This window comes from Apteryx mantelli, chromosome 3 (assembly GCF_036417845.1).
Source record: "Apteryx mantelli isolate bAptMan1 chromosome 3, bAptMan1.hap1, whole genome shotgun sequence".
Classification (NCBI taxonomy): Eukaryota; Metazoa; Chordata; class Aves; order Apterygiformes; family Apterygidae; genus Apteryx; species Apteryx mantelli.
Genome location: NC_089980.1, coordinates 30,864,358 through 30,888,585, shown reverse-complemented (window position 1 = coordinate 30,888,585; position 24,228 = coordinate 30,864,358). Strand labels below are relative to the sequence as shown.

Here is a 24,228-nt window from a genome sequence, read left to right as displayed (position 1 = left end):
CTCGCACAACAGGCTTTGTCTCCCCCGCTGCCTTAACCCTTTCCTGAAAATGTTGATCATCCTGGAACACTAGTGACCAGGAACGTAAATGCTATTTCAGGTGAGCTCTGGGCGCTGCTGCGCTGCTGAAGCTTACTGGTCTTACCTGGAAATACCTGAGGTGTTACAGAGGCTAGTCAGTCATGTTACATCTGTCCCTTGCACCCGGAGCCATTCCCCATTGATGAAGTGTCAGTTTGTAGCATAAATTCTTACTAATTCCTAAGCATGTGATCTTGTCTTGAATCCTTCAGTTTGATTATGAGTATTTGGAAAGTACTTTTAGAACCTCATCGGAAGTGCTCTGAGTGTCATAGCATCTGTTTTCATAATTAATTCCTTAGGGGGAAGGCAAGCTTAATGAAATTAAACTAAGTTAATGCTTAACTTCGAAAGCTTAAAGTTAAGCTAAGTTAAATTTAAGAGTTCAGTGAGTCTTGGGTTTTAATTATTTAAATTTTGTGATACTAATGGATCATTTGTATCATGTTGAAGAAATCATACATTTCTCATAAAAGCAACTCATCTACTGGATTTAAAGAGTTAAATCAGTGGTCCTAATCACTTTCAGAGATTTTTTTTTGTGTATATTAATTACTTGATCTAATATAGGCTGATATTAAAAAAATATATATAGACACAAATCTTCTGTTTTTAAAGATGCAGAGCAAAGAGCAGATTTATACCTTGAAGGAAAAGACCAGCTGGGAGGATGGTTTCAGTCCTCTCTGTTAACTAGTGTGGCGACAAGGAAAAAAGCACCATATAAGTAAGTGCATGAGTTGAAAGAACATCACTTGTTCATTTTTTTTTTGAATAATGGGGTTTTTGTAATATGGACAGTAGTGTATAAACAAGGGAAATCAAGCCATTACTGAATGTCTGATTTGTTTTTGCATTTTCAGTATAAAGTTTATTTTCAGAATGATTTTTTTACAGGTTATATTGTAATGGATTTATTTATTGCTTAAAAAAAAATTGTCCATGTGAATTTTAAAAGCTGTTTCCTTTCTCAGTTATTCAGGTTATACCCCATTACATTATCAGATACAGATCTGTTCTTTTGCCATCCCTCACACCCCCATAATCAAAGCCTTTTGAAATGTAGTCTGAAAAATCACTTAAGAGCTTTGACAGATGTGAAATGAACATTAGGCTGTAATGAAGTCAGGATCACTGTGTGCATGTTTTATGCTGGAGCTGTGACGTACTGTCTGTCCCCTTGAAGATAAAAAGCATAGAGAAGGGAAATGTGAGCCAGTTGCAAGGGGGCTATGCAGTTTTAGGAAATGTAGTGGCTTAAAGAAAAAAATAATACTGTAGTCTTTAATTCATCTGAAATATATGTGCCTTAGATATCTGTAAACATTGTGTTGGTCACACAGAAAAATGAAACGAGTAAAATATATTAAAGATGTATATGCTACTCAGGTGGTTGTACAGCATAGGGTTGGTTGAGTTCCACAGACAAAGCCCCAGGCTTACCAAAGTAGTGGATTTGCATGTGTTTTGATGTATGAGTATCTTCTTTAGAAATGTATTTTTAACAGTAGATTTTTTGCTGGGTTTTGTTTTCACTAAAACCTTTTCTCTAGGACTCTGGTAGTCCATGGATTTACTCTTGGTGAAAAAGGGGAAAAGATGTCTAAATCTATTGGCAATGTGGTTGACCCTGATGTGGTAATCAATGGAGGAGAAGTAAGTCAAAATGCTGAGTGTCTTAGAATTGCTGGTTACAATTTTTCCTTGCCTCTGTCTTGTGGCATGTTTTTCTCTATATTGCTGCCTTGTAGCAGAATTCTAGAAAGCTTTTCTAATGACTTTGGGTATATTGCAATTCTGTTTAGCTGGATTAAAAACTTCGAGTTGTTTTACTTTAGCTGTATTGCTGAAAAAGACTTTGTTCTGTGCTGAGAGAAAAGAAATTAAATTATATAGAAGATGTAGAATGGTATTCTTTATTTGGGAACACTGTTGATGGAATGATTGGGGTGGGGAAAGAATTATCCTATGCCTTCAAACAATGTCTTGAAACCTGTGGGCCTTGCAGGATAGCGGTCAGGACAGTGGTTGCGCACCAGCAGTCTGACTGCTCTCAGTCAGGGCTGTTTATCGACTCTGGGAACTTCTGATTTTATTCTGTAGTCAGGGAGGTTGCACTCAAAGTGGTACTCTGAATCCCCCCCTCCTCCTTCCCCCCTCGCTGATACCCTTTCTGAGGCTACCAAACGGTTTTATGTGACTATCTAGACAAAAGAATGTCTACAATGCCTTATTAACCTGATTCAATAAAACACAAAATAGTTTCTGTTCTTTCAAAAATGAGAGAAGCCATTTTCAGAGCTGACAATGGAGTGGAAAACAATCTGAAGCCCACCCCCAAAAATGTCTTCAGATATTAACATTAATGTTAAGTATGAAAAGGATTCAAGACTGTTAGATGGGTTTAACTTGATTTTCCTGACTTCTAGCATTGCGTGTATGCAGACTGCTGCGAGGATATATTGTAGTCTGGGCTCAACAGTAAATCTTGCTAAAAGAGGGGTGAAGGCCTCCAGATACAATGGCCTCGTGGTCACAGTTACAAATAATGTTAACAACCTGGAATTGCTTTGTTCTCTAAGCTGCAGGAGCCCCGTCAGGTTTGGTAGTGTGCTTTCCTTTCTCTACGTAGGATCACACCAAGGATCCTCCATACGGTGCTGATGTTCTCCGCTGGTGGGTAGCAGAATCGAATGTTTTTACTGAGGTGCTGATTGGACCTGTTGTACTTAATGCTGCAAGAGATGATATCAACAAGGTAAGAATCAAATACACTGATGCTCTTCATTCTAATGACAGGTCCTCTTTATATTTGGGTTTGTGTTGGCTGAGTAGAAGTCATGGCATAGCGCTTTACTCTTTAAACTAGAAGAGCTTTTCCAAACTCAGCTACTACTGCTTTTTACACCTGTGGATGAAATAGCAGTATGTACTAAGGAAAAGAATGTGGCCTGCAGCATGCTTAAATAATGCCCGCAGTCTGTTCTTTGTTCTTCTGTAGGTCTTTGTGGCATACATTCTGCGTGGTATTTTGTAATTATTCAAACAATCAATTCGAAAAACAACCACATTTAGTTAATTCATGGTAGAATGGTATCATCTTGTGATTCATCTGAAGCGCAAAACTTTACATTTAACTCATCTGGTTTATTTCTAGCTTCGGAATACGCTACGCTTTATACTGGGAAATATGGATGGCTTCAATCCAGAAACTGATTCCGTTCCCGCTTCAGAGATGTACATAATAGATCAATACATGCTACATTTATTGCAAGATTACGGCAGCAAGGTAAATTGTATTAATTTTCACTGGATATACTCTCCAGGTGAAAAGCTTTAAGTCTGCGTGTTGTATTATTTTAAAGAAGAAACTTTGACATGTGGGCTATTCTAATAGTTCAGACAGAGTAAGTTTTGGTGTTTTTTTTTCCTGTGCTGCAAAAAAAATTGATGCATGTTTTCATTTATACCTTTGATAAGAAAAAGGTGACTTAAAGCTTAACAATATTCATTTGAGTTGTTTAAAGGCTGTTGAGGCTTTTTTAGACTTCCATTTAAATAACAAACAAACAACAACTTCCTCTGAATATCTAAATGCTAAATTTCCCCTCTGGCATAGGTATGCAACTTTCATTGGAACTATCAGAATAAAAAGTATGTATCAAATAGGCAAATTATGACCACTGAGGTTTCTTTGATACAACGTGTCCTCCTTTAAACCCATTTCAGCTCTTGAGAGGAAGTCTTTGGTTTTAATATGCTCAACTTGTTTTTGACATGACCTGTCTTTTCTCCATCTCCCCTGTGTCCCTTTCCCCCAGGCCTCTAATTAGAAATTTTTAGAATTAATACCTAGAGTAGGATCTAAAGAATCAAAAACTGCTAGAGCTTTGGAAATCTTCTATATTCCACAGAATTTAGCAGTTTATATCACTCAGAACCATTCTGCTGAGTGGATATAGTTTCTGTGATTCCCCCTCTCCTCTACCCCTCCATATTTGAATTGAAATGATTTGCTTGTTCTGATTAACTAAATTAACACTTTTCCCCTCCAACAACCATTAAAGAAAAGATTATCCCAGACTTCCTGTCACTCAGCACAGTTCGTGTAAGTTCAGGTTCATCAGGAGTTGTTGTTGTATCCAGTGTGATCAAAATTGGTACTTAACTCTCTCTGCTCCCTATCCCAGGTTACCGAAGCATACAAAGAATATGATTATAGCAAAGTTGTTCGATTATTGCAAGCATTCTGTTCCAGAAATTTGTCTAACTTTTATTTCAGCATAATCAAAGACAGGTAAGTTCATTCCTGCTGCCTTTAAGTCATCATGGAAATGGGAAAAAAGCAAGTTAATCACTTTGAAATGCTGGTAATAACACTTCAGGCAAATGTTGAGTGAATACAAGTACCTTTGAGAATGTCTAACAACTATATGTTGTGCTTTAGTGAACTAAAGCACACAGATGAAAGCTTAGCTGCTTTCAGCTATCAGAATATTTTTGTCATCAGTGTGCTAGTATATTCTCTCCAGTAGGGGTGCTGAATCCTTTTGAAAGGTAGTCAAGCATTGTACACCCTTAAAACTAAATGAAGTTGTAAAGATAGATTCTTGAATCTGTATTTCTACCTATAAATGTGTACATTTGTGAGTTTGGGGGGTAGGGGGAAGGGCTGCAGCACTCATCTGGGCAACCTGAAGTCTTACTGGTCTAAAAAACAGATGAAGAATCCTAAAGGCATGACTTTTTAAGCAAAGATGTAGTCTGATAGCTTAGCAACCTTTGAAAGGGCTATTTTATGGGGGAAAGAGGGGACAGAGTTGCATAACTTTTGGTTTCCAGACTGAAAATAAAGGGGGGAAAAAAAGCCCAAATACTATATTTAATAGATGAACTAGAATAAAGAGTTAACCGAGCTGCAGGCTCACCTTCCTGAGGAAAGATTCCCTTCTACACAAATGAAGCAAATTAAAATGCATTGTACAAAAGCTCCTTCCTGTAACAAAATGTGGCTGTGTATGTAAATGCTCCTGTACCCATACCACTGTGCTTTCCAACGGAGGGTAATTAGGAAAAGCTTTTTCTTATAAAAGCCTGATCTGTTTGCCTTTCTACTTTACATGAAAGGTAGTACTGGCAGCCTTGAAAGTATGGCCCTTCAGTAATAACACTAACATGGCAATACTAAGAGAATACTTTACAACTTTCATCTCTATCTCGCAGGCTCTATTGTGAAGAGGAGAAAGATCCTAAACGTCGTTCATGTCAAACTGTGCTAGCAGAGGCTTTGGACATAGTAGTCCGATCATTTGCACCGATTCTTCCTCACTTGGCAGAGGAGGTTTTCCAGCACCTTCCTTATAAAAAGGGTAAAGCGCGTATAGTTTCTAAGGACTTGTGATACTGTTTAATTGCACAGTTAAAAAGAATTCAAATACAGAGCTACACCATGCTTTATTTTTCATTTAATAAGCACTTGACTAGAAAGGCACTACATTCAAAATGCCTTTGTTTACTTTGCTTTCAAGACTCAGAAGGTGTGTTTCGTAGTGGCTGGATTAAAGCAAGCTCAGGGTGGAAGAAACCTGGGACTGAGGAAGCAGTAGAAGGTGCATGTGCAATAAGAGACTCTTTCCTTGGGTCCATCTCTGGCAAGAATGCCTTGGAATATGAAGTTGTCATTGTCATTGAGCCTGGACTGCTATTTGAATTAATGGAGGTAAAAGATGCAACTAAGAACACCACTGTGGGAAAATATATTAACTTCTATAAACACACTTCTGCTCCTGTAGACGGCTTTGCTTGTCAGAAAATGAGTGTTCTAGTGCCACCAGCAGTGTTCTCCCTAAAGTAATTGTTTTCTTGATGTGTCAAGGTAACTTGAAAACATCTATCTGAACAGGGGAGCCTTAGACACTGAAATTCAAGGCTGTAGGGGTAGAGGGGCTTCCTGGTAGGAATAATGAATTTGGACTCTTGGTTCAAATCCACGTTGATTCACTATCAAAGAAACTAGTTGGTTTGTAGGAACCACTGGTATTAGTCTTAGCATTTAATAATTTTAAAGAACAGATAATCTTAGAGCTTGTATGGTAGATCTCAGTTTTGATGCCAGATTTAAACATATATACACACACCCCATATATATGGTGTGTATGTGCATGTGTTATAAATATATTTAAATATTTAAATATATAAAAATAATATATATTTATAATATTTATATATAAATATAAACTTCTGCTCTCCGTGACAAGTTTTATTCCACTGGTGGCAATAGAACATCTGGAAGTGTGGCTTTGAAAGCTGTTGCAGACACACATACAGCATAAATCTAATTTTTGCTTTAACCTTTGCTAGCAGGAGGCTGCACTTTAAAAGATGCTTAGGAACCAAAACAGGTTGCAAGTCTGAAAGTTAATGCTCTTCCCTAGGTACTGCAGGCTGAGGAATCTTCTAGTGTATCACAGCTGAATGAAATAATGATGGCTTCCCAGACAACTCTGCTGAGTGAGTTTCCTAAAGAAACACCTGCAGATGCAAACATCATCAGTGGGACTTTTTTGATTAACTTAGAAGGTAAGAGAACTATTCCAGACTTGCTTTTCTGCCAAGCAGTATCTGGTGCTTTTCTGCACTGCAACACACTTTGTTATTCACCTCATATGTAGAGTTGAACTTCCCTTTTTATAAATAGGGGTATGCTACTATACCTACACCTAGATGTTCTCAATAGTAATGCTTTCCTTAACAGGTGGTGATATTCGTGAAGAATCATCATATAAAGTTATAGTTCTACCAACTGCCAAAGCAAAATGCCCTCGCTGCAGGAGATACACTTCTAATTCCCCAAGCACTCCCTGCCCACGGTGCATGAAAGTCATTGCTGGAAAAGGGAGTGTTTGAAGATTACATATGACCAGCTTGTGCATAGACATAATGTAGATAACTCCATTGGAATAAGAGTACTGAAATGTGTGAGGGGTGGTTAACCAAAAGGTCTGTTTATTGAAGACTGCAGAGCCAGATGTTTAAAGCCCAGCCTGAGCAGAATTATATTGTTAATGGGGGGAGCCTTCTGTATTATACCAAATTGTGTATATCACTTTTAAGCTTAATTAAAAAGGCTGTTCAAAATAAGACAGATTTGTTTTAGTAACCTGTGTTCATGATATCTTACTGTGGAATTTCATTTAAGTGAAAGTGAGTTTATTACATTTCTGTAGTGGCATTAAGTAGTTTTATATAGTCCCAAGGGATCAGTCCTCTATGCTGGAGTCCCTCCCTTATGAAACAGTACAAAAGAGAGAAAAACAAAAAGGCCAACATCATCCCCTAAAAAGGGAAAGATACAATCAAACCTCAAATTTATTTAATCAATTTACACAAATACACAGCAAGTAAGACACAAAATAGCACTATATACAGAATATTACTTACAGTACATTACAGATTTGATTGGTGTAGAGTGTGAGCTCTGACATGATACTGTTACAGTAAAATCCTTTACACAGCTGTACCAGGATACAGGAATGTAATGCAACTAAGAAAAGTCTGTTTTTTCCTTAATTTTTGTGATTACTCACTTTCTCATTTCTGCAGAAGTTTGAAGTGCTGTCAGGCAAGGTGGTAAAGTCACTGTACAACTTACCTTTTTCCATTTTTCCCTACAGCTGTTTTAATTCTGTAGTTCTATAACTGAAGTTATTGAAAGTGTAGATTAGGGATGGCCAGTTATTCTTACTAGAATTCTTACTGGTCCTTACTAAAACTGATCTCAAACCACTGAAAGAAGTCAAAAAGCACCAGAACTTTTCAAAGAGCCTTAGTCAGCTACATTGAAGTGCAGCACTTAAGAACTGTGGACATTGAACAGGTGAAGGAGTTTGTGTAGAACAGGTGACCTACAGAACCTTTTTGGGGAGGGTGTAACCCTTGGATGACAGCAGCACATACTTCAGAAATTGTGTTAACAAGGCAGAATTCTATGGAAGTTTCTTACATATAATGCAAGAGCAGCAAGTTACAGGATTGAGCTAGTAATTTCAACTGACTTCAAGACAAAAACAGTTTACCCCAGTATTACTCTTCCATCCTGGCTTTTCCCAGGAAACATTCCTTTAAGTAGAAAGTAAACAGTACTAACTGATGCAAGATAATTGTCTGTTATATACCACTCCAATAGTGAAGATACTCAGTATATAATTCCCTGTAGGTACTGTAAATATAAGCTTTTTTTTTTTAAGGCTAAGGTATTCAGTAAAGTTGGGTCAACTATTTAAGCAGCTTTTGACTACAAGTTAACATGTGCAGAGATTTATAACATACTACATCATCTATAGTGATAAGATGGGGGGAGACAACTGTACAGTAAGACACTCCTTGACCCACTGAAACTCAGAAGAGCGTAATACTTGAGGACAGGGATGTAAATCCAGTTTTAGCTGAGGCCCAATACCAATGGAAACAGTGCTTGGAGATCTGGACTAAAAGATGAGTCCATATCTAGGTCTAGAGGAGTGGGAGGTTCTCCCCTTGCATAAAGCCCCAGCACATTCTGTCCTATGTCTAGTGCCATCGTCATTCTCCTGTATAATGCAGTTAACAAGGCATGAGCCCAACACCAATTCTAGCTCTGAAAAAGCAGTATTGGCTTTACAAGATAACTTCAGAGACTGAAGTTTCTCAGGTGTAATTCTACAGCTTGCTTTGAAAAACTAATCATACATGGAACATTGAAACTGCAGCAGTTAACACTAGTATGAAATACAGAATTTCACAAGATGTAATTTTGTAAATAGACTAAAACTGCTGTCAAATCTATCCAATTTAGACTACTGCAAGAAGCGCTCAAGTGAGAAATAAATAACAAAGCATTTCAGGTACTGACAAATGTACTAGAAACTAACCATCTTTGTACTAGTGCAGAATTTAAAATAAATTCCAATTTAAAATTATCTTCCAAAATTCTGGGGTGGGGAGGGTTGTTCTTTTGGTTGTTTTACAAAAGCCACATTAAAGTTTCCTCCTATAAAGTTCAGCCTTATTGTGTAAGTCATGCATTATACCACTATACCGCAGACCAGTTTTAACCAAGAACATCATGATGAGATTGCTTCTACAGCCTCTATCAGATTCAAGGCAAGGCTATACTGCCCATGATTCTCTGGTAAGTGCTCTATTACTTTGTTAACCAGTTTAGCTGTTGTTGCAATTGGCACTTCTGGATTTTGAAGGTCCTGGGGGTCCTATAAAAGAATAAACACAGCATTAGAGTCATTTTACAAATGATCTTCTGCAGATAGTTCCTCCTGAACTTGTATGAACAAAGTTAGTACTTGAGCATTAAGCTGATGCTTTGACCCAGAATTAGAATTGTACTACTGATGTTTTTGCCCCTCAGACCCTTCTTAAATAGCTCCTCTCACTGCTAAACAGTATTATTCAAATTTGTTCATACAAGCAAAACATCACACCTGTAATTTGGATAAACACAAGGCATTGATTTCTGAATACTGCCACTAGAAGAGACTGTCAATAGGCTGTTTAAAACAAGAACAAATCAACTACCACAACTTCAGAAAAAAAGTATTTCACACAGTCACAAGGGCAATTCTACATCCAATACACTCAGCTCTCAAGAATCAATCTCCAAATTATAGTATCATGCCATGTAAAGCAGTAAGACCCATGGCATTTATGCAGTGGAGTTCTTCTCCTCTACTTCTCCCTCCAAAGGATGAGTTTCACTGATTTCTTCAGGAAAGCCATTTTCCTAGGGTTTTTTTCCTCCCCGATTTAGTCAAGTCAAGGAGTTACTTAGGTACACCTTAGAAAGAAAACATTTGCTACAAACAGTTGAAGAGTCTGGTAATAGATATTCAGACCTCTTGGTTTCTTGTTTTTTTACACAAGCTATTAACATCCTGATGACTTCCAAAGAGATGGACACTCCCAAAACAGAATTAAGTAAAATTGAGAAGTGTGAATTTGCTGTTCCTGTTCTCGAAAAGAAAGTAACAATCAGTGACCAAAGTCACCCAAAATACTTTTACCAAAAATAGGGGAAGGACAAGCAGATTTCTCCAGAATTGTACTTGAAGGCATGAGCTTTACAGTCTGAATCAGGAAAAAAACATATGGTGAAGCTGCACTATCCAAGAGACTTTATTTTGAAAAGTGAAAACTGATTCTTGTCAGCTGGTGAGCTGAAGCCTCTATACATCAAGCTGTTTTCCTAAATCAGGCTTAACTTACCATAGCTTTAAGCCAAGTACATAGTGTTGGAGGAAGTCTAGCAAGGAGTTCCATACCCTCCTTGGTCTGCATATGTAGTAAAGCAAAGGCCAGTCTCTGTCCAGTCAGTATAAGGAGCTGTGATGCAAGCACTTCTTTGTCAGTCACCTGAAGAAAGGCCTGAAAATAGAAAAATACAATGAGTTAGATACCGTTTGAGCATGACATAACTCACTTATCTAGTTTTTCTTTTGATTCAGTTTCTTTCAACCTTCAGATACTAAAAGGACAAATGGTTTTGAGACCGTTTCTTGGGTTATCTGCTAGTGTGATAAAGCATGTTACTAAAAGCTTCACAACAGCAGAAGAATGAACAAAAGCAGAGATAGAAAAATCTGTTTTAAAGTTCAACAACATATTCCAAGCCTCAGGATAGTTTCTTAAATTGTTTGCTTTTCTCCTCAAGAAAGAAAAGGATTTTCTGCCTGAGGACTGATAAACCTTTCCTATAATTCTGATCAGAGGACACAGATGGTCACGCATATTTTTTCTATCCCCAAGCAATTTATTGAACTCATTTCTTTACAGGCAGTTTTACCTTTCTCCTATGAAGATGACCTGCCTATTTAGTAAGTCTGTCACATGGATTGAGAAATCTGCCAAAGTAGGACATCCCCAAAGAACAAGTGAATGCTTTCTCCTAAATTTCAGTGCTTATCTCACATGAGTACAATCTGCAAAGACTTCAGTTTTACTCTATTGTTGGTAACAGCTCATACTAGGAATCTGTTAGTTTGTTAACATTACCCTCTCAATTAGTTACATGTCAGAGAACAGCTTATCAACTCCTGCTATATCTCTGCCAGATTTTATAGTATGTAATCTCTGTAATGACAAAATTTTGAGTTGGAACAAGCAAGTGTATCTTCACTTGAAAGCAAACTCCTGAGATATAAAATACAGTACCATACAAACAGCTGTACTAATTCAGACCCATCTGTCTGGACCAGTCAGTCTGTCTCACTATTGTTTCCGCAGTTGCTATACACAGATGCTTGTTGGGATGAGGGAAGAAGTGAGCAAGAATACTGGTCTTTTGCAAGTACGTTTCCAGCATCCGACTTTATCAGCTTGGGAATTTTTTGAGCTTGATAAGACTTGCCTGACCCTCCCAAGCGTTCCCTTACAAGTAAGTGAAAAAGTAATCTTAGCAGAGATTCTGACATAATACTGTATTGATTAAAAATTATTAAAAGGTGTTATTACCTCTTCACCAAGATGATCCATGCCGTAATTATACAGTTCACAGACATAATGCCTTCGAACTGCATCATCACAGATCTGAAGATGCTGAGCCAGATCAACAACCAAAGTTGGCCAATCCTTCTCCTTCTCAAAAGGAAACAATTCCTCTTCTGAGACTCCTTTGGCCTTCTGTGATGAACACAGGGTTTGAACCACTGCACTCACAACTTTCACCAAGAACTTGGAAGGAAAAATTGCAAGTTACTTCAGTTTTATTTGAAGTTTTAGATGTTCTAGAACTTTCAGTAGAAAACTTGCACCTACCTGTTGTCGTATGGATAACACATTTGGATCCATATCCCCACTGGGTAACAGCTGAATTGAAGTAAGGTCTTTGAAAAATGCATTTTTGCCCTAAAATACAGAACCAAAGACAATCCTCAGAGATTTGCGGGGGGGGGGGGGGGGGGGGAAGGGGGGGGTAAGTAATCCACTTTGATCCAAAACTGAAAAGCCAAAACATTTTTCCATTAAATTGTATTGCATCTTCTATTTATCTTGGAGATGAAAATAGATATTGTAAGTTAAAGCTATGGAACAAAAGGAACACATTTCTTCATACAATCATAACATTTCAAGAATTTGCTTTCACTTAAAAACACCTGCCTACCAAATTAGGTATCTGATATACTACCAGCTGGAGCTTAAATTTGCCTATATTTTCTGGTCTCTGGTTTATCATTCCAGACCAAAGTGTCAAGCGTGACATTTAGTAAGAAATACATACTAGCTGCTACAAAAATATATTTTAACTATTTTCTACTGAAATACAGCTGACACCACTTGATTTTAAAGGTCTCTTGGGCTACGCACCAATCAAATTTCAGGTAAATCCTGAATGACAACTACCACTGTTTCGCCAGCCATCACACTGACTGTATTCAGAAACAGGCAGTTGCCCGTAGAAGAGAATGGCACCCACAGCCCTTGTTTCAGCCCACCATGCTGCAGCAGTGACAAACGCAATGCCAAGCATCTCTGGCAGGCCTGCTCTGCACTAAATCAGGAGATAGGGAATACGACACACAAAAAAAGCTTACGTTAGAAGACAAAAATCATCATAGTTTGGGGGTTCTCCACAGCTTGAGAGAACAGCTAGCAGAAATACCTAATGGGATTGCACTTTACTCACAGAATTACACAGAATTGCATTATAGATACTGGAATGGTGCAGGTGATGTGTAGGTCTAGGTTGTGACTTGCCATGTCAGAAACAATGCGATAAATGGCCTTAAATGTCTACATGCTTTTTTCAGTCAGTCATCAGCCAAGATTCCCTAAAGATCTGTTAGAAGTTCTCCCATGAATCTCACAGAACAAACGGGAATCTTGAGTGACTGAAGGCAAAAAGGAGAAAGCTGAGAATAACAGTTCTATGTAAAAGAAAGGAGGCACAGGAATAGGCTTTAATTGTACTCTGGAGAAGTACTATGCAGTCTTAAATGACACAAGATAATATAATGCTTTTTGCTAATGGATGAGCAGAAAAAAAAAAAGCATAAAAATCAATGGAATTTATCTATGCCAAAATGCTAAAACCAGATCCAGCTGCTTCATCAGGGCCAGCACACAGACAAAAACCTATAGCAAAAGGAGGGTAATATTCTGCATTTATAAAATTGCAATAAATCATTAAGAAGAAATCTTCAATGCAGTACTACAGGGCTAAATCATTTTCTCCCTAGTAGAAATTAGATGTTGATCTACATCAGCACTTTGTTTCTACATTTTATTTATTGTAGTGTGATAGAGTGAGGAGGAAGAAAATTCAGTGTGTGGTGCCTTCTTTATATCAGGATCAGACTCTGATGGGAAATACACTGCATTTTAACTACACTGAGTTTTTTTGTTTTTCGTTAATAGAGTGGTTTATTATATGCATTTAAATGGCAAGCTGTTTGTTCTCCTTGAGAAGCTCAGAATTCTAGAATAAGCATCAGTAATAATGGATACAACAGCAACACTCTTAACATTTCTATATTCAAATATTTATGTTTTCTCTGATCTGGCTCCTCTCCAAACAACTAAAGAAACCTGTCATCCAGGCTGCATTCTACATTCTCATCATGCAGTATTTTCAGGCTAGCTAATCATTAAGGAGCTGATTTTTACGCATCTGAGGTCACTACAAATCTTTTATTCATAAGACACAAGGACCATGGTTGGGTCTCAGTGTGAATTCTGGTGACAACTCCATTAACACAGCAGCTCAACACCACAGTGGTCTAAATGACTTTCACAGAACTACGTATGAACTGTTTAAAGAGTGAAAGCTAACATTTTATAGGCAACAAGAGAGTGATTATTAGATGTATGCACATAAGTTTCAGAAGACATACCTTACTATCAAAAAGTGAGAGGGGCTTCACACTCTTGAGAGAAAACCTCATGATTACGTACAAGACAGTACATAACACAAACTGATGTTCCACAAGCGGGTAGTGAATGCGTTTCTGCTCAAGGGCCAGTTCTACTATCGATATTGGTCCTTCTACTGACAACCAAGCATCTTCAGTATCCAGGACAGGAGCCTGCATTTCATCACTACTAACATCAGCCTACCAGAGCAACACAAAAAAGTAGTCACACATAAGATGTCTATATTTGGGCCTTCTATGCAGAAGACATGATATTACACAAGTTTTCTGCAATGAAATTAAAAACAGAATTTCATATTTTCTAGAAGAGTTTATTAATACTTGTATGAAGTGAATAGTACAAAAACTAATATAACCATATTCTTTAAAATTAAATTTTAATTCTTAAGTTCCTTATTTTCTACTGGAAAAATATAAACTCTTACCTCTAGTAATGTTTGCAGAAGATCTGAACAGCAGCCAAGAAAAGATGTCATTGCAGTGTCACCCATACCTACATCCTGTTAACAAACAGTATTATTTAAATTTTTGCAGTTGGAATTGAAAGGAGCCTTTATCAGCTCTATATATTTGAGAAGACAGTTGTTTACATAGAATATAGTGTTAAGCTCAGTTTACTTACCTATTTTATTTAAAGCTAAACAAATGTTCAGCTAAGCACAAAGATTTAGAAATAATAGAAAAAACAGAAACAAAGCGTTCTAATATCTTAAAAGATTTTAATTTAAAATAGCTTAACTCATTTACAAGACTGTATTTCTAAACAAGACTGAATTCCTCAAGCAATCATATCTAGTAAACTTCATTTTCTGAACATATCGATTAAGCTTTTCAAAAAAAATGTAACTTATGAATTATAAATGAAAAATTATAGTAATTTGTCATGTTACAGTCTCAAGTCTACCTTCTATTAGAATTATTATACCTTTCTGATTTGTTTTGTCAGATAAATTTTTATTTTCTAAATTTCATAACTTTTTTAGGGCTTCATTTTGGATTTTTCTGAATTTCATAATGCACTATCACTTTCAAAAACAAATCATAAACTAGTATTGAAAATAAGTAGTTTTTATATGTTTTTCCCCATTTAGACAAAAGTAGTATTACTTGCCCTTCTGCATAATCTGTCCTTTGGAGCTTTTCCAACCTGTTTAAAAAAAATCAGCACAATTAAATAATTTTCATTATAAAGTATGTATTGTCCTATGATTTAAGCTAACACTTAGCATTTTCCTAACACAAAAAGAGAAAACAGTTCATTACAACTACATAAGGGATTACATTGCAGAGCTTTCTTTTGAAAAAAAGATGATTTGATACAGATCATACAACAAAGAAATGAACATCACTGATGCCAGTACAGTTCTCTTCATTCTTCTTAATGTCTAGATTTAGAAATAAGGCCCAAAAGTCCTCATTCAAAGCCAAAAGGCAACTAAAAAGTTACCAGTGATTTCTATAATACAGGACTAGAACTAAGATATCAAGCATGAGATTAAAAAGAAACATTCGGGAACAAGAGGAAAGGAAAAATGAATGCTCTGGGATATCTGAGATATCTAGTAAGAATGCTATCACACAAAGTCTTCATGCTTTCTGGACTAAATTCCTCAAAAGAGGCACCTCAGTCATTTCCTGTTTAGAATAAAGTTACTATAGTTGCTTAGATCCAATTTCTACAAGTAGAATCACATTCTACGGATGATGAAAAACCTACATTGATGGAAGCCAACTCTTCCACAGCAGAAAGAAATCAAACTAATGTTTACAATACCATGGCAAAGTGCAAACAACGGCTGAAGAGAGATGCCAGAGTCCTGAATCACAGGACTATTTAAACTGGAATTCAAGTGATCCAGCACACTGTTTCAAAGTCTGAATAGGACAAGTTTCAGCTGTCACTTTTGGAACTGATTAAGTGCCAACAGATACACTGTTTGGAAACAGTATTATTATTAGAGTTGGTGAGAGATCAGTTATGCTTTTGTTAAATAACACAAACCCTGAAGACTCTGAATCACATCTTTCAAATGTACAAAAATAACAAATGTTGTTAACTTTTAATAGTTATTACATGGTGTTAGTCTGAGGTGACAGATGATGTGTGCAAAACAGTTAATAACAAATACAACGGAAAACCTTTATCTTTTCTCCTGCAGGTGTTAATGTAGGCAGAAATAATGGTGTTAAATCTAAATAAAGGCATGTAGAACGAATGGAAAAGTTTTTGCAAAAGAAACACCTACTAGAATTCTGAGCCTGTTTCCCTGAGTTATTTATTGAAAGGAACAACAAGGATAACAATATTCTCTAATTCTTTTAGAGCTAAGGAAAAAAGGGAGAAAATGAGAGGCACAAAGGAGGAGAGGGGGGTGGCGGAAAAAAAAGTGAGACAGCAAACTCTTATGTTTTTTAAATCACTGTCAACACTTTCCTGTTTTGCTCATCTGGACTTTCATGCTAAAAAACACTTAGCTGCTGCCCTACATCTGGCAAACCAACAGGCAGATTCTCATATGCATTTAAACAGATCTATCATTTACTGACATTACTCTCCCAACTGTCTTCCTGTCCTAAACAGAACTGTCCTCCAGTAAACAGATCTGCTATATGCAAAATTGAAGTTTAGCGGGAACAAGAGTAATAAAACTCATAGCAAACAAGCTGCATACTAGAGTAGAAACTGATTTAGCAAGCTAGTGGGAGTTAAAAATACTCAACAGCATTCACAAAATGTTCTGCATCCAGAAGAATAAGAGCTCATACACCCAAAACCTGGGCCCCAGCAGGCAGAAAAGCTACTGCTTGTAGAAACCTGAAAGTTTCACAGCAATAACCATCAGGTGCAGTGAACAAGTGTATGGAAAACACTTTAAGTTACTTATTGTTTTCTAAATTAAAAATAAAATTTTTATATATATATATATATATATATACATATATATATACATATACATATACATATACACACACACAAAAAAAAGAAAATCAGGAAGAAAAAGTATATACTCCTTAAAATAAAATCATTATTAAAAGGAGGTTTAGGACAAATGGTTTTGCAAATATTTTTTGCTTACCAATCAGTGCATTTTTGTGATCTACACTGGTTAAGAGCCTTCATTACATCAGCCAATTTCTCCTATTGCTTAAAGCTACCTATAGTTGGTCATTCCAAAGAACAGATATGATATTTTAAAATAAGCATTAATAAAACAGTTAATAAAAGCCAGCCTCCAAACTACTGTCATGATACTGCGCTCACCTTGTCCATTAGATAAGTAGCAGAAGAAAGTCTTTTTACTATGAACGTATTCCACATCATCAGAGCAATACCTAGAACAATCATATACTTGTAAACTCCAAGTGAACAGAAGAAACATCTTATGTAACAGAAGTAGGGAGCAAAACAGGGCTAAAATTCCTTCAGTGGTGGGGAATTAAAAGCAGATGGTGAGTGAAACAAGAAGGTAATGCCAGTTATCCTGGTTGATTTACACTTGGACTTTAGATTTCAGATTTCTCAGGACTAGACTACTTTGGTGCCCAAACACAGTCAGAAACGCAAAAAATAATTCATTAAAATTACTACATTATACATACTGAGTTAAACACTGTAGGGATAGTGTAACTTTGATGGTAAGCATGAAGGTTTAAAACTGGTGCTTTAGGCATAGTGTGCACTATATTTTCATAACTAGTCTACAAAAAGGACAATTCTCATCACATACTCTAAAACACAGAATATCAAGAAATATGTGAAATGTAATTGGCTGCAAGGACTGTCCATCACTGTTTTGAATAAAATTAAAAAAAAAATGTTCAGAGCAATTTTTCAACTATTAAATTATATGTATGTTAGCTTTATCTACCCAACTTATTTCCATGATTGCAATGGAAACTATCATTTTTAACAGGAAAAAAAAAAAGCGTGAATGTCAGCACAGAGTCTTTCTACACAAAATGGTCATCACTCCTGCTAAACTTCATATATTTATCCTAGTCCACAGACAGTGAATTGTTTTACAGTTTCAACAGAGATCATCTTTAATGAGCGCTTTGTACTTACCATGTTGAACGTGGGCATTAATGATGCATCTAAGGTGATCTATAGACCTAATGAGAAAACATGCTTCCTTATGTAAAACAAACAAAAAAAAGTAAAAGAACAAGTTATTATATTATTCAAAGTTTGTTTTAAATGTAAATTGTTGATTCTTAAAGGGTGCAGGAGATCACTCCTTTTTGATAGCTATAGAACTTGTGAGGAAACTATTCTGACATTGTAATCTTCTCTGCTACTATTTCATAAACATACATGCACATGCAAAGTATCTTCCTGAAACACGCCGAGTTTAGCACTACTTCAAGGCTTTGTTTCAGTATGTGTACACTGACATACTCTTTGCTCAAAGAACTTCCACTGACTAGTAGCACTGTCTTGCAAATGCAAAATCCATTTGTGTTAGAAACATTTTTTTTCACTCCACATCATTACGGTAGAGTAAGTTTTTAAAAATATCAAAGGAACCTTTTATTCTACAGCAAGGTGTTACGTTGCACAGATATGAGGAGCGCTAATCTCAATTTTAAGATCATTTAAAAAATTCTGATAGCATTAGAACTTAAGGTAACATTTTCTAACATTAGAGAAGCTGGAGGAGAGCAGCAGAACAAAAGCAATATAGGTAACTTTTTTTTTTTTTGTGCTATGACAATTCCGGGCTAGGAAAAAAAAAAAAAAAAATCTTAGAAGAATGTTCAAGAAATCTCTCTTCCCTCTTTAAATGGTACAGATTATAGTCTAACAAATTTTATGATCTGTTTTAGTACATACAAAACACAAGAAAAGGTCATCTCTGTTCTGCAATACTTAATACATTATTTTGTATTTACACAAAATACAAACAAAACATTGATCTTATTTGAAGCAGCATAAATCCAGTATCTATAGTTTCAGTTTTCAGAAACTGATATCTTAGGAACATACTGTCCTGTCTTTTTGAGGTGCCACACAACCTTAGTGCTTCTGTTCATTTTCTCAATTAAATTTGTGCTTGCCACTTACCACAGAAAAAACTTAACCACTATGCTTTAAAGTCAGTGTCGTCTTAATGGAAATTTTTATGAATTAAAACAGAACTGTGAAACTGTTTCTAGTAAGATTTCTTAACCATTACTCTCCCCAAGATGAAATTGTTTTACCTCTGGGTCCTTATTCCATTGCACTACATATTCCCAACAGCAATGTGCATGGAGTACATCTAGTTCAAGACTACAAGGAAATTGCTCATAGGCTAGTTGCAGCAGCTCTAGGGGAAAAAAAACAAAACAAAAAACCCAATTTCTAGTACTTCAGAACAGTTTTATTGAGAACACCTCTGAAAACATTTTAAATCTGAAAATTTAATGTTATTTTCTTACCTAAGATTGTTTCCAAGCCTGCATCTGCTTCTGGTTCCTCCAGGAAGATGTGACTATGCATGTCTACTGATTCTTCAGTACTATCAGCATCTTTTTTGCGTTTTGCCAAATTCAGTACAACAGGACTGAAGCCTTGCTTAAAAACCCACTTCGCTACAGTGTCAGCAACCCCCCCTAAGATATTAAAAAAAAAAAAGTATAATATGCAGTTGGTGTATCCCAGATGAATCACAGTTCAGAAGCAAAAGGACAAGTGAAGAGATACTCGTGACTATTAACTGATGCCATTAATCATATAACGACTTTGTCGATTAGAAAATTTTCTAATCGACTTGTTAGACGTTTACAATGCAGCCTTTACAATAATACCCTTTTACAAATTTAAAGCTCAGAAAAGTTGAAAAAAGTAACCAGTAGAACAACTTCCAGTGCAGTATCTTTCACAAAGTGGGTAAGAATAACTCAGAAGTCTATTAGAAAGACAATCAACCATCTTTCCGGGGGGGGGGGGGGGGGGGAAGAAAAAAAGTACCTTTTCCACCTTCAAGCAATTTCTTTACAGAAAGCCTGCCCAAAGGTTCAGTCTGTAGAGAGGTAATTCTCTTCGTCCTCTTGCTCACTTTGCTATGCAGTAGGGTTTGAAGTATCAGACAATCCTCTAACTGTTTCAGCAAAAGTTTCCAATATTCAGTATCAAGAGAAAGCGCTTCCCATGAGTCTGTATCTGAACCTACAATTATTTGGGAAAACTAACAGAACATATGAGCTGTTTTAGGTCCGGTCACCTAAAGTAGCACAGTTTTGTTTAAAAGTGTTAATATTAAAATTGAAAGATATATCCCAAGAGCTACTGCATTTTAAAGAATAATTTAGTTTAAAATATGAATATTAACTATTATGCAAAGGTAAATTAATATCCTATACTGCTGATAAGACACACAGATTTCTCAAATGAAAGTATAAGGAAATAAAAGGACCTGACTTAGTACCACTCTTTAATTCACATTTAGCTGAAAAGTGGGCTATAATCCCTTCAAAAAAGAAATTAATTCTAATTAATTCTCCACTAGACACACCATTTTTCACTCCTTACATATAGCATTAATCCACCTCTATTTCAATTTCTCTCCATATTTAAAAACATATATAACATGCCTCAAGCACCCAAAAATTGGAACATCACAGTTCTGTACATTATTTTGATGCTTCCAATATTTACAAGCAAATGCTTTGCCAGGAAGCCCACGAATCCTTCCTGTAGGGCACTGATCTGATTTTTAGTGTTTTGCATCAAGATAGCAAATTCTAGAACTCTTAGGTCTGACCATTAGCAGTGTTAGGCCTTAAGTCAAAGGATGGTGGGGAAACAGGGGAAAATAGATAAATGGTTTTGTGGAAAGGAAATTGTGGCTGTTGCTTTATTCTTTTAAGAGCAAAAGAGAAGAAAACAGGACAAAGAGAGTATGGGTGAAGCAAAGTATGCTGCAATATACCAACATGCCCATTTGAGTACCCACTAAAGATTGCAATATACAGAATTGCAATAGTTAAGATGAACGTGCAAAAATACTAACAACACATCCCCGCAATCCAGTTATAATATTTACAAGCCTGTACATTCCCTAAATTCCATCTAGTACCTTAAGACAAGTAACAAAAAATACATAGGCCTAGTATTGTTTAAGTATGGAATGATTTTTACTCTTTTACATGACAATGTTGTGTGCAGTTTCATAGGATTAATCACAACTTTGTGAAAAGACATTTACTGACAAAAAAATACAGAAAAATACTTATCACTTTAAGAAGTAAGGCATAGCAATATAAAGGCTAAGAAAATTCAGCAGTCTTAAAAAAAATAAGAATTGCAAATGTATTAAAAGAAGTTTGCTATCCAAAGTTTGCTGAACTTTTGAAACTCATTTGGAAGCTGCATAAGCTTTGTGTACACAACAATATTTGCTATCAAGAAAAAACTCACTATACAGTTCACTTTACATACTTAAATACTCAGAGCAAACAATTCTAATATATCATTCATTTACCTCGGCATAATATTCTTCAAAATTAAATTCAATTTTTTCAAGCTTGCAGGATGGCACACTTGTGCCAGTGTCAGAACAACAACAAATGAATGTTGAGGATGTGACTCCATTAAGAATCCAGCACTCTGCATGATACTGATACAGTAAATAAAACAGAGGAGAGAGGTCCAAGATCACTTACCTTTTTCTCTGTCACACTGTCAATTATCTCTGCAGTAACAGAATGTCCAACATGAGCAGACAGTAAGGCAGCTGCATTATTTTCAGACTGAATGCAAGCTGTACGCATTTGTTGCCACCAGGGGGAAACTGACTGAGTGTCCCAGGACTCATCTATGGCAACTGAATGGAAGGGGAGAGTAGGACATTCAACTTGTGTCATTAGGTGTTAAACCAGCAAAACAAACCCGCCCCGAAAGCAGCATTTATTAATTCAGCCTATATTAGCAGCAACTTCCAAGTACTCTACAGTGGCTACATTATCTTTTTCTAGATATTTAGCCTACAGTTTCTAGGTCACAACTCAAATTTAAAAGGGAAGAGCCAGAATGTGAATTACTTGGACTCCCAAGTTTCACTTGTACAAAACAGGCAATAAATCTGAATCACTAGGCAGTAAAATCTGCTGCACACTTACTGCATCTAAGGAATGTTACAAAATGACTCTTCACAATACAAACAACTCATCTTTTGTTATTTCAAGATACCGTATGTATTCAGTGTACTCAAGCTGGCTCTCTTCAGGCTAGCTCACACTCAGCAGAATTAATTCAGACAACAGCAGTGGGTTGCTCATGCTTCCAGTTTCAATGTTGTCCACAGCAGCTGTTTGTGAGCTAGGAGAAATCAGTCTTTCTTCATCACACAACTTTCCCCAGACAACAGAAAGTTGACTTCATAGAGCACACCTCAAGTTACAGAGATGTTCAGTAAATAAATGCTGCCAGAATAATTGTGTCTCAACCTGTGTTAAACCAACCTGAAGGATTTCTGAGTACCAATCAGCACAAGCGAGAGGGGCAGGACTACACACTCAAAACAGCGAGGAAGGGGAGCTGGACACTCCCATTTTCTGGTGCTAAAAGGAGCTGTGTCAACTTAGTGGTCAGTGAAACTTGCAGGCTATGACACAGGAATTTAATGAGGGCTTTGACTGTATTTTTTAGTCATTTACTTCTTTTAAAATGCGTTAACATTCAATATTTAGCTCTCTTACATAAATTGTTAGGGGAAAAAAAGCCCAACTGATAGTAGTCAGGTATCCTAGATGTAACTTAGTCCTTTCTTAGTCAGTCTAGTCAGAGTAGTAAATGTCTAATGATTAATTCAATCAGTCATGTCTAAATGTTCCAAATGCACATTTCACCTTTCATTTTGCTCAGAAGCAACAGCATAGTGTGAAGGCAGCTGATAGAGTCTGGTTTATCTAGAATATCCTTTTCCTTGGAAAGCCACAAATTGAGAAGGAGTGACTGGGGAGGGGGGAGAAAAGAAATATGTAATTAAAGGAATAGCATGAAACTCTTCAATATTACAATATACTTAATGCAAATACTTGCTTGAAAAAATTCTGTCATGGAGCAGAACTGTTATATCCATGAAACGTTATTAACGTAGAAAGTTATAAATTCCTAGAGTTAGAAAGTTACTGCAAATGGCACCCTGTGACAGACTTTGAAGGGAAACAATACAATCATCTTCCAATTAAAAAAAAAAAAAAATCTAAAAAAACCCCCCCTCTTTTAAATGCATAGCCAGATAATACCAGTAAGTCAGCAATCTCAACTTTGTAAAAATTAGTATAGAGTTATTAGTATTTCAGCTGAAAATCTTTAAAAAAATCTTAACACAGCCAAGTAATACTGAAATAGGTGTTTCAGTCATTAGGTAGTGGGTGGGAGAAAAGCAGCAAAGTACCAAAATTACAGGTAGATAAGGATGATGGTCTGAACACTACTAGAGAGATTCTGACAATTTTACTTTGTGTTCTTTTTCTTTTACACTTCCTTGCTTGCTTAAAACATGGAATTGTAACAAATGTCTCGGTACCAATTTTTATCCCACAAAAACCACTCAAGTTATTAATGCAGTTTATCTGAACTTAACCACTATATAATTTTGTTTCTCTTTGGAAAAGTGTTGAGGAAAGTTTTACAAGATAGTATTTGTAGTTCTAAAAGCATATTTTAGACATTCCCATTAGCATATCCACAGACATTTCCTCCTAGAAGATTTTTTTTTTCTTTTACATCTGTTAAGTGGAAGTATAAATATAAACATTCAAAGAACTGAATGTGGGGGCATATGAACATGAAAGACAGCCTGAGTACAGTACTAATCCAAAGGTCAACATTCCGAATTTTTCCTATCAGTGTTTTGCCTTCAAAATACCAAATCAGAAAGTTTTAAAGTACATAATAAGTATCTTACCAACAAGATTTGAGGGCTAAAACCCGCTGATTCCAATGTGTGACACATTTCTTCAGTGGAACTCTCTCCACGCAAACACTTCCAGAAGAAAAAGCTACCTGAAGCAAAAAATGAGTGAAAATTAGGCTATGGCTTTTGAGGTCACTCATATCTCCTCACATACCAAAGTCCACCTTACTGGTCTGGTCGCGATGACTGCAATACAAAGGACTAAGTTACATGTAGGATACCCTGACACTTTACCCTTAGTGGAGAAGGTTCATACAAATTCAGCCTTCCTCCTGCTAGCCAGGAATAGGACCAAAACACTGTATTTTGGAAGATAACAGCAA

The 24,228-nt window shown here is 36.3% G+C and overlaps 2 protein-coding genes and 1 long non-coding RNA gene across 5 annotated transcripts in view; 2 read left to right on the top strand and 1 right to left on the bottom strand.

The window, feature by feature from the left end:
• Positions 1-7,221, top strand: part of IARS2 (isoleucyl-tRNA synthetase 2, mitochondrial) — a 31,253-nt gene extending 24,032 nt beyond the window's left edge. The window contains exons 15-23 of the mRNA XM_067293044.1: positions 700-808; positions 1,635-1,737; positions 2,714-2,839; positions 3,239-3,370; positions 4,272-4,378; positions 5,305-5,450; positions 5,610-5,800; positions 6,516-6,660; positions 6,836-7,221. Coding sequence (XP_067149145.1) covers positions 700-808; positions 1,635-1,737; positions 2,714-2,839; positions 3,239-3,370; positions 4,272-4,378; positions 5,305-5,450; positions 5,610-5,800; positions 6,516-6,660; positions 6,836-6,987 — 1,211 coding nt within the window. The 3' untranslated portion in view covers positions 6,988-7,221. The remainder of the gene's footprint in view (positions 1-699; positions 809-1,634; positions 1,738-2,713; positions 2,840-3,238; positions 3,371-4,271; positions 4,379-5,304; positions 5,451-5,609; positions 5,801-6,515; positions 6,661-6,835) is intronic.
• Positions 7,222-7,431: 210 nt separating this feature from the next.
• RAB3GAP2 (RAB3 GTPase activating non-catalytic protein subunit 2) overlaps positions 7,432-24,228 on the bottom strand; it is a 53,199-nt gene continuing 36,402 nt past the window's right edge. For 2 of the 3 annotated variants that reach the window (XM_067293041.1, XM_067293042.1), the window contains exons 21-35: positions 23,897-23,994; positions 22,833-22,938; positions 21,648-21,808; positions 19,954-20,170; positions 19,422-19,595; positions 19,203-19,309; positions 18,067-18,133; positions 17,263-17,333; positions 15,112-15,147; positions 14,426-14,500; positions 13,962-14,180; positions 11,887-11,976; positions 11,584-11,802; positions 10,339-10,497; positions 7,432-9,329 (exon numbers count right to left, since the gene is read on the bottom strand). In XM_067293041.1, the coding sequence (XP_067149142.1) occupies positions 9,183-9,329; positions 10,339-10,497; positions 11,584-11,802; positions 11,887-11,976; positions 13,962-14,180; positions 14,426-14,500; positions 15,112-15,147; positions 17,263-17,333; positions 18,067-18,133; positions 19,203-19,309; positions 19,422-19,595; positions 19,954-20,170; positions 21,648-21,808; positions 22,833-22,938; positions 23,897-23,994 (1,946 nt within the window). In that variant the 3' untranslated portion in view covers positions 7,432-9,182. The remainder of the gene's footprint in view (positions 9,330-10,338; positions 10,498-11,583; positions 11,803-11,886; positions 11,977-13,961; positions 14,181-14,425; positions 14,501-15,111; positions 15,148-17,262; positions 17,334-18,066; positions 18,134-19,202; positions 19,310-19,421; positions 19,596-19,953; positions 20,171-21,647; positions 21,809-22,832; positions 22,939-23,896; positions 23,995-24,228) is intronic. The other variant, XM_067293043.1, reaches the window with a different exon arrangement.
• LOC136991560 (uncharacterized) lies at positions 9,166-11,696 on the top strand. The gene is made up of 3 exons (XR_010883676.1): positions 9,166-9,250; positions 11,356-11,506; positions 11,620-11,696. It is a non-coding gene; the product is annotated as an uncharacterized lncRNA (long non-coding RNA).